The sequence below is a fragment of the Erythranthe guttata genome, chromosome 8 (genome assembly GCF_056151865.1).
Source record: "Erythranthe guttata isolate IM_541 chromosome 8, IM_541, whole genome shotgun sequence".
Lineage (NCBI taxonomy): Eukaryota > Viridiplantae > Streptophyta > Magnoliopsida > Lamiales > Phrymaceae > Erythranthe > Erythranthe guttata.
The window spans coordinates 7,865,359-7,875,900 of NC_142540.1; the positions used below are offsets into that span (position 1 = coordinate 7,865,359).

At 36.6% G+C, this 10,542-nt stretch overlaps 1 protein-coding gene across 1 annotated transcript; it reads right to left on the reverse strand.

Annotated features, from left to right (window-relative positions):
- Positions 1-6,777: 6,777 nt before the first annotated feature.
- On the reverse strand, positions 6,778-10,321 carry LOC105973183 (Transducin/WD40 repeat-like superfamily protein). Its single transcript, XM_088821863.1, has 7 exons — positions 9,906-10,321; positions 8,784-9,589; positions 8,609-8,699; positions 8,339-8,496; positions 8,114-8,245; positions 7,911-8,004; positions 6,778-7,786 (listed from the first exon to the last, which is right to left on the reverse strand). The coding sequence occupies exons 2-7, from the start codon at positions 9,576-9,578 to the stop codon at positions 7,191-7,193; spliced, it is 1,866 nt and encodes a 621-aa protein (XP_088677989.1). The 5' UTR covers positions 9,579-9,589; positions 9,906-10,321; the 3' UTR covers positions 6,778-7,190.
- Positions 10,322-10,542: the final 221 nt, after the last annotated feature.

Consider the following 10,542-nt stretch of genomic DNA (forward strand, 5'->3'; position numbering starts at 1 on the left):
ATTTACTAATCTTGTAGTTGATAAAGTGACCTAGATTAGTAAAATCTAATATATATATATATATATAAGAACTATACGAAAGTTTAATCATTTATATGATATTAAAGATTATAATATTCTCAAATTGCAGTCATAATTAAGAAATTGAGACTAGCTCAAAGGATAGTCGATTTTAATTAATTATGAACTGGGTATGGTGTCATAATTTATATACTTAGCAATTAGAATTGTTTACCTAAAGGTAACATGACTAATTGACGAGTGAGATAAATTATGTTAGACCCTACTTAGGTGTTATAAAAGATCATTTACACCAACATAGAGTGAACAATAGATATGTTGTATTTCACCCTGATATCAATAGTTCATCTTATTTAACTCAAGGTCTTATTTGAGCATCCTTTAAGCTTTACCTTATTATATTTGCTATATTTATTTCAATTGCTATTCCTACTTCATTGTACTCGCATGCTTCTGGTATTAAGACTCTCAGTGGGTCAAATTTTTCCGAATGGTATGAACAAATTCAATTCACCTTGGGTGTTATGGATTTGAACCTAGCATTGCTTACTGAAAAACCTGGGGAAATAACGGATGCTAACAGTGAGGAAGAAGTTAGCCTAATTGAAGCCTGGACCAAGTCCAATAGGCCGAGTCTTATGCTTATTAGAATGACCGTTGCTAATAACATTAAGACTTTCCTTCCCGAGGTTGACAATGCTATGGAACTGTTAACGGCTATTAAAGAACGCTTTAAATCAGCGGACAAGTCGTTAGCAGGGACACTCATGGCTGAATTGACTACCATGAAATATGGTGGTGATAAGGGAATTCAGGAACACATCCTGAATATGACTGATAAGGCTGCCAAACTTGGAGCTCTTGGCATGAAAGTGGAAGAGTCCTTCCTTGTGCAATTTATCCTTAAGTCACTTCCATCAACGTTCGGCCCAATCAAAATCCACTGTAATACTCAAAAAGACAAGTGGAATTTGAATGAGCTGACTAGTATGCGTATTCAATAGGAAGTGAGATTAAAGCAGGAAGGAAATCACTTTGCATTGCTGTAACTCATGGAAGTATGAAGAAGAAAGGGAAATTTGTGAAGAGTGGAAAGAAATTCACACCAAACAAAAGATATGAACCTGGTGAAAGTAGTCAGGGTCATGGAAAAGCTTTTGTTGTCACCTATTACTTTTGTAACAAAAAGGGACACGTAAAGAAGGACTGTGAGAAACGTAAGGCTTGATTCGAAAAGAAAGGTATTCATCTTTATTTTGTATGTTATGAATCAAATCTTATTGAAGTTCCTTCTTACACTTGGTGGCTTGATTCTGGTGCTACAACTCATATCACAAATTCAGTACAGGGATTCCTTACAACTCGGAAACCGAAGGAAAGTGAAAAGTACATCTATATGGGGAACCGTCTCAAATCTAAGGTGGCGTTTGTTGGCACTTATCGCCTCATATTAGAGACGGGTCACAAGATGGATCTTGAAAACACTTTTTATGTACCTTCATTTTCTAGGAATTTGGTTTCTTTGTCAAAACTGGATGTTTGTGGTTATTCAGCTTTAATTGGTTGTGGAAAACTCAGTTTTTTGTTTAATTCAATAATAATTGGTTACGATATTTTATGTGATAGTTTATATAAAATATTTTTGAATCATGAGTTTGAACAATCATTATTAATCACTCATTCGGAAGTTGGCGTAAAGCGAAGTCTAAATAACGAAATTTTTTCTATCTTGTGGCATAAACGTTTGGGGCATATCTCCAAAGAAAGAATCGAAAGATTGGTAAAAACTGGAATTTTGGAAAATCTAGACTTTACTGATTTTTAAATGTGTGTGGATTCCATTAAGGGTAAGCAAACCAAACACAATAAAAGAGGTGCCACAAGAAGTAAAGAGCTTCTTGAGTTAATCCATACAGATATCTGCTCACTACCTATTCCATGTTTTAGTGGAGAAAAGTATTTTATCACCTTCATTGATGATCTATCTCGTTATGGTTATCCCTATCTAATTCATGAAAAATCTCAAGCCGTTGACATGCTTGAGGTGTTTGTTACGGAAGTCGAAAGACAATTAGATAGAAAAATTAAAGTTATACGATCAGATTTGGGTGGAGAATACTATGGTAGATATGATGAGTCGGGACAAAATGCTGGCCCATTTGCTAAATTCTTAGAAAAGCGTGGTATTTGTGCTCAATACACAATGCCTGGAACACCACAGCATAATGGAGTTGCTGAACGTCGTAATCGTACTCTTATGGATCTGGTTAGGAGTATGTTAAGTAATTCAACTGTACCCATTTCACTTTGGAATGAAGCCTTGAAAACCGCTATGTATATCTTAAACCGGGTTCCCAGTAAGGCAGTCCCAACAACTCCCTACGAGTTGTGGACTGGTGGGAAACCTAGTTTAAGACATTTACATGTTTGGGGTTGTCCTGCAGATGCTAGAATATACAATCCAAATGAAAAGAAATTGGATCCTAGAACAATTTCTCGATATTTTATTGGTTATCCACTAAAGTCAAAAGAGTATAGATTTTATTGTCCTAACCATACTACGAGGATAGTTGAAACTGGAAACGCCAAATTCTTAGAGAATGATGAAGTTAGTGGGAGTATTGAATCAAGAAAGGTAGAACCTGAGGAAATTTGGGTGGATATTTTACCATCTTATTTTCCTCAAGATAAAGTTGATCTTCAACCTATACAGCAGGTTGAAACAAATGATTCGCCACTCCATTCACCACTTCATGAAAATGTTATCATTGGCAATATTGTAGAACCACCACATCCGGTAGCTTTGAGGAAATTTCAAAGAGAACGGAAATCTGCCATATCCGATGATTATGTGGTGTATCTACAAGAATCTGATTTTGATATTGGTATTCAAAATTATCCAGTTTCATATTCACAAGCCATGAAAAGTAAATGTTCTAGTAAATGGATTGATGAAATGAATGAAGAGTTGAAATCAATGGACTATAACGGTGTCTGGGATCTTGTCGAATATCCTAAGAACATTAAGAAAGTCGGTTGTAGATGGGTCTTCAAGACCAAACGTGACTCTAAAGGCAATATCGAAAGATTTAAAGCTAGACTAGCAGCCAAAGGTTTCACTCAAAAAGAAGGCATTGATTTTAGAGAAACTTTCTCTCCAGTATCTAAGAAAGACTCTCTTAGAATCGTTATGGCTCTTGTAGCTCATTATGATTTGGAGTTGCACCAAATGGACGTGAAAACCGCTTTTCTGAATGGGGATTTAGATGAAGATATCTATATGGACCAGCCTGAAGGATTTGCAAAACAAGGAAAGGAACACTTGGCTTGTAAATTAACGAAATCAATATATGGACTTAAACAAGATTTTAAACAATGGTATATAAAATTCAATGATACCATTACTTCCTTTGGATTTAAGGAAAACACGGTTGATTAGTGTATATATCTAAAGGTCAGTGGGAGCAAGTTTATCTTTTTAGTCTTGTATGTGGATGATATTTTACTAGCAAGTAGTGATCTTGGTTTGCTTCACGAAACTAAGAATTATCTTTCCAAGAATTTTAAGATGGTTGATATGGGTGAGGCAAATTATGTTATTGGGATAGATATCTTTAGAAATCGATCTCGAGGACTGTTAGGCTTGTCTCAGAAAGGATATATCAATCGAGTTCTTGAAAGACTTAATATGCAGTTTTATTCAGCCATTAATGCTCCTATCACGAAAGGTGATAAATTAAATGAAAAGCAATGTCCAAAGAATGATTTGGAAAAGGAGAAAATGAAATTGATTCCATATGCATCAGCAGTTGGAAGTCTGATGTATGCACAGACTTGTACTAGACCAGATATTACTTATGCAGTGCGAGTACTTGGTAGATATCAAAGTAATTCGGGAATAGATCATTGGAAAGCAGCAAAGAAGGTTATGAAGTATCTTCAAGGAACAAAGGATTACATGCTTACTTATAGGAGATCGGACCAATTAGAGGTTATTGGTTATTCAGACTCCGATTTTGCTGGTTGTATATATAGTAGAAAGTCCACATCGGGCTTTCTATTTTGTTGGGGCTAAATACATAACACGCAAGTGCACGTATCGCAAACAAGTAGTAAAAGTGGACTCGTGAGAGTCGGATGTCGATCCCACAGGGAATACTCAAATTATCTAATCCTAAGTACCAAATTCTAACAACTATGATTTTTATCCAGCCTACGCAAGTTTGTTAAATTAAATCAATTAAACAATTAAACTAATTAAGAACGCAAATAAACACGAGAAAATATCAATAAAAACGAACCTAGGATTTTATCTTTCCCCCTATGCAAGAATTGCTCACCCAAAACCCCTCAATTATGAAATATATGATTCATGATTATTAACCCGAGACACTAATTTACTCATAACCCGCTGTCGCGTGTATTATGAGTCTATTATTCATAAACGGTTCACTATATGTCTATGCAAACAAATTATGAATAAATCATTAACTAACAAGTCTCGTAAATGGCTACCAAAGGTGATATCTGTATGTCTACGACACCACATGCAGTTGACACACTCATCCGGTGAAAACTACTCGAAGGCTCTTATACTTACCGTCTAATTATCAAAATAGCTCTGTCGAGTCAATCCCAATAATCACAGATAAAGCACATAAATTGATCAAGTTCATGCACTAACAATCATAACAAGTATAAGAAATAATCATAAAATCATAATTGCATAATCTCAAGAAAACGGGTTCACCATTCCCACATTGGGTTCCAACAAAATCCTAGATTAATAACTTAGCTACTCGTAATTCTTATGATAAATAAAATAAATAAGAAAAACTATGCTTGAGTCTTCGTTGATCTTCGTTCTTCGTATTTTGTGGTGTCAAATTTCGTGCTTATGGTGTAGAGACTTGTTGCTTTTATAGGCTTTTCTTGATAAGGAAGTAGTGGAAACCTAATAGGAATCAATTTCCGCCACTTTCCCCCATCAGGATTTGTTCGTCGATTTGTGCCATGTTGGAGTCCGAATTTTGGAATGTTGCGTAAATAAGAATTGTAGCCCTTGAAATTAGCTTTCCAATGCCGACAAAACCACCTAATTCGGAGTTTGTATGAGTGAGATATGCTCGAAATGGTGGACACTGTCAAAGTTGTGGCGAGATTCCTTTTTCCAATTTGATTTGTTTCCTTATTTGCAACTTTTTCCTTTCTTTTTGATCTTTTTTCTTTCATGGACACCTAATTCTCGTTTTTCACCTATAAAACACAAAATCAATTAATTAAAGCACAAATATAATTAAATCTAAACAAAAGATCCACGTAAAGTAAACGTATTGAGTGTAATATCTACACTCAACATATTTCTACTAGCTGGTGGAGCAATCTCTTGGAAGAGTGTAAAGCAAAGTATTATTGCTTCTTCTTCAATGGAGGCTGAGTTTGTAGCATGTTTTGAGGCCTCGAGTCATGCACTATGGTTGCGAGATTTTATCTCAGGGCTTAAGGCTGTTGACTCAATTGCTAAGCATTTGAAGATATATTGTGATAACACCGCAGCCATTTTCTTCTCTAAGAATGAAAAGTATTCAAGTTGATCCAAGCACATGGATCTTAAGTACTTGGTTGTTAAAGAAAGAGTCCAGAAACAACAAGTGTCAATAGAAAATTTAAGTACAACTCTTATGGTTGCTGATCCATTAAACAAGGGATTGCCTATAAAGACACATGAGGAACATGTTATTAGAATGGGTCTTTTGAGCAATCCATGATTTGATGAGTTATGATTATGTAATTGACATTTAATTTATTTAATGAAATGTTTCTATTTTCCTGTTTCCAATTATGTGTGCACATATTATATTTGGAATTAATTTAACATGATTTGTCCTAACAAGACAAAATTAAAGGGGCTATTTTGGATTAGAATAGTAAGGGTTATTAGTGGCGTGATACATAGAAGGGAATATGATGAATGAATCATATAACCGCTATGATTCACATTAATAACTCAAACAAGTTCTAGTATTAAAGTACTCTATTTACCTATTATGGTAATCACCTTAGCTTTCTTTTAAAAATCGTGATCACGTGTTAAATGTTTTGTATGAAGAACCCACCGAGTCAAATATTTTTTAAACTTATTTTTTCTTAATCGATTCAGTGGACCAAGTGGGAGGATTTTAGTTTTACGTTTTTTAACGTTTTATTTTTTGGTCCACTAATCTTTTATTTTAATTAATTAAATTGTGGGTAATTCAATTATGGTATTAAGGTTATTTTATGGTAATTGATTTGTAACGTTGAAGGCAATAAAAGACCATGATGGGTGGGATTTGTCTTCTGCCGTTACAAATCAATCGTGGCCCTTTTCTCTCGTCTATAAAAGAATCCACAACTCTTCTCCTCAACCATCAGACGCAAATTGAGAATTCCATCAATTACAGAACACAAGTGAGTTGTGATATTAGAGAGATAAAGAGAAGAAGGTGTACTACGAATAAAGTTCTCAAGGAGATTCGAAGGAGGCCTGGCTAGGCTCGGCTTGTAGATTGCTATCATCCTTGTTCCTCGTCTCTATCGGAATCCATGGCGAACGGTATGTCAATAATCACTAACTATGTGTTTATATTCTTAAGATGAATTTGATTTCATAACTATGTGCTTATATTCTTAAGATGAATTTGATTTCAAGATTCTATGATTAAAGTTTTCCGCATAAAATAAATAAAAGTAAACTTAAGAAACCCAACAAACTAGTTGAATTAGAGCATTAAACTCTTCATTGTCTGCCAAATTAAAATGTCATTTACATTTAAAAAGAAATTATGATCAGTTGAAAAAAAATTGAACTGAACTATATAAACTGCACAGCTTGAATTGCTTCCCTAACCTAAGCCTAAAAGAATTACTATGAAATAATAAGATGCCAAGATTCTTCACCTTGTGCCCATTTACAAATCAAACATCTCAAAAATTGCATGTTTCTCTTCACCAAATCATCCTTTCTGCTGCATCTCTTATGCAATAATTAGATCGATATGGATCGGATCCCCTGGATCGGGATCCGATCCATATCCGTCTTGGGATCCACTCTTTTGAACCCGTATTGTATTAGGGCCATTTTGAGATCCAAATTCCGACCCGGGTGGTGATCCATTTGCCACCATAGTTCAAGTAGTTCTAGCGGGTAATCCGTAATTATGGAACGTTCTAATGGTACCATTGTGATTAGCCGTGACGAACACAAGGCCCCACGTGGCGGACACAATCCCGGACCCACGTCCGTCTTTCCTCTGCTGCTGGTGCAGGTGGTCCCCGCAAGCGATTGTGCACGGCCCACAACCGTGCACCTCTTCTTCTCCTTCTCGAGAAGGCGAATAATCCCAAAGAGGAAGTTTCTCTTCGGGCCATGTTATAGACCCACCTCTCGATTGGCCGTCCATCGAGAACCAATTCGCGAGCGAGAAACGGCCCGAATCCCATTTCCTCCACGACCCTTCTCGCCCATCTTCCCGTGCCACCACACTCGACTGAGAATCACTGCAGTGGGGCCCATTATCCGAGGCGGACCAGGGTAAAACGACCGAAACACCCTCGGAGACGAAATTCTCGCACGAACGCGTGGACTTTGCGCCTTGTTTGGCGGTTTTGATGGATAAATCATCGTAGTTCCACAAGTAAACGCGCGAGTCTTCCCCAACCGACACGATGTGGTTTCCGCTCGAAGTGAATGAAGCCGATGTTTGACTACCGGATTTTGTCGGACCTGTTAAGATTGAAAGTAAACATTTTTCTTAGAATGACATACATACAAACTGAAATAAAATTATATATATATCTATATATATATGTATGATCAGAAGAAGCTATGTTTTTTTCAATTTTCTTACCTTTGTATTTGCGGACAACCTCGAGCCCGTCGAGAATACGGATTTTGGAGTCCTCTGATGTGATCATTACTCTTTGCGAGTCGTTTTTCAGAAACTGAGCAATAAGAAATCGCACGTAAATATAACTGAAAAATTAAGGAAACTAATAAAAAAAAAAAAAAAGGAAATTTGGGAGTAATAATAATAATAATAATTATTATTACCTGAATGCCGGTAATTCTGTTGCCGGATGATTTTCTCCTGCCGTTTATATTAATCTCTGCATTTAAATGGAGCTCATCACCCGCAGATTCGTAGAAACGGCATGTACCGGAAACAGAACCAACAACGAAACCCTGCAATGACGAAACAAATCGAAAATGTTACTAAAAAAAATTAGCAATTAGACTTTGATTTTAACATCAATATAATCGAGTCCCACGCTATACCTTTCCGTTTGGTTGATAACACACAGCTGTGACAATGTCTCGTGCATTAGCCCAATCTTCGACTCTCTTCTTGTGAATTCCCCAAACTCGAACTTTCCCGTCAATCGATCCGCTAATGAAGCGGTTTTCATCGACCGGATTGAATTGAACACATGTAACTGAACAAATAGCAGACCAATTAATTTTGTTTCACTTACACGTTTTCAAATTTGACTATTAAAAAAATATCTCAAAAAAAATAAAAAGGAAAAAAAATGTCTGGTAATTTACCATAGTTGCTGTGATCGAAAACTCCGAAACATTTGTCGGAGCCGGCTCGCCACAAACGAACTGTTTTATCCATCGAGGATGATAGAAGATGCTGCATACACAAAAGTATATTCTTTAGATAACGAGTAACATAATATAAAAATATTTAAGTAGTGAATCGAAAAATCGAACTTACGTTAGATGTGGACCAAGCAATATCTAGAACATCACTCGTGTGACCTTTAAACGTATGCATAGGCTCTTGTTCGATGTGGAAAATCTTTTCCGGAATAATAACCGACGACGGATGAATCGATTTTTTCTTTTCGATAAATTGGCTACGGCCGTAACTGCAGTTACCGGCCTGACAGGTGGCGTCAACCATGGTTACGCGATATACGCAAACTACACCATCTTCACCTCCACTAGCCAAATATTTACCGTCGGGGCTAAACTTCATCGACCAAATCAAGCCGTTGTGGGCTTTGATTTCTTGCTCGAAATAGACAGCTGTGCACTCGGTACACCTCTTCCGACTCGGCTCCATTCTAATTCGGGCCCGTAAATTCGATTTATCCGATACATTTGCGGTTTTGATTTTCTTGGCAAAATATCTCAACCATTTAGTAGCTTTCGACTTTTTCTCGTAATCAACGGCCGGGATTTCTCGCTCGACTTGGTTGATTTCTTGATTGTTTTCGTGTATTTGAATTTGATCTACCTCATCCTCATCCTCATCCTCATCGTCGTCGACATCGAGGGTAATATCGTCCAACCAATCGTGGTCGGAATAATCGACCGAGCAATTCGCTTCGCTGTTCGACTTCCGTCTTTCGGACAGCAAACTGCAATCGCTATCTACGACGGCACAAGAAGATTCCTCCAATTCAACGAAACCCATCCTCGACAGAAAGCTATCCCTTCTCTCTCTAACGCTCTGCGGCTCTCTCGACCAAATATCGTAGTCCGACGACGATGACATCATCATCATCAAACTGTGATCTGAGGCATCAAAGAAAATATCTTCCCCCTCAGTCAACATTTTCTTGAAATTTCATTCAAACCACCACCACCACTACTACTACTACTAATAACAATAATAATAATAATGAAATTTAATTAAACCACACTATATAAAAAAACGAGAACCCAAAATTCCCAAATTCACGGACCGGGTTTGACTCACTAAAACCATGCAAAAAACAGGAGGAAATAAACCAACCCACAGTAATTACTACAATATAGTGGTTGTAATAACAATACAAAAACGAGTGGAGAAACAAAGAAAACTGTGTAATAATAATAATAAGATATATACCTTGAATTTCTAGCAAAGCAAAGAGAAGGAAATCCAAACAGAATCGCCGACCCACCCTTCGAATATGGCCTCTTCGTAATAACTAAATAACTCTCAGCACCAAATTCTCTGCACTTTGACTTGAGAAATGGGGTTTTAATTTGGTTTGCAGATGAAGTAAGAAAAAGGGTATAAAAATAACCCGACCTTTGGTTATATATAAGAAAGAAAACCAATACTTTGAATCTTCGGACAATAAACAAATCCCAACAATTCCCCCCACTTATTACTTTTTTAATTAATTAAAAATTTAAAATAGGCCCTTGAGATCTGTGAGTTTTGTTGTGGAGATGGGGTTTTCTTTTTTCTTTTTCTTTTTCTTTTTTCTTTTTTTTTTCTGTTTTGGCAGCACACGAGCGGCGCAGCGCAGAAATGTAATGCTGCTCCCGTACTACCACAGATGTATGTATATGTGTATGTATATATGTAATTAAGCTAATGGTAGTAGGAGCTCACTTTTTATTATTTATCTCTCTCTCTCTCTCTTCCTCTTCAAAATGGCACCACCATTAACAAAGTCAATTTTCTTCACAGAGTCCAATGCTTCCCCTCAACCTGAGCAACAAGCTGTTAAAAATTAAAACATACATTGAAAACT

Bases quoted from the DNA above. Each gene is read 5' to 3' on its own strand.
- LOC105973183 (XM_088821863.1), bottom strand. From the start codon at position 9,578: ATGATGATGATGTCATCGTCGTCGGACTACGATATTTGGTCGAGAGAG. The intron at 8,700-8,783 runs GTAAGTTCGATT...TTGTGTATGCAG, and splicing joins TTGCTTGGTCCACATCTAAC to CATCTTCTATCATCCTCGAT. The intron at 7,787-7,910 runs GTAAGAAAATTG...CAATCTTAACAG, and splicing joins GGTTGTCCGCAAATACAAAG to GTCCGACAAAATCCGGTAGT.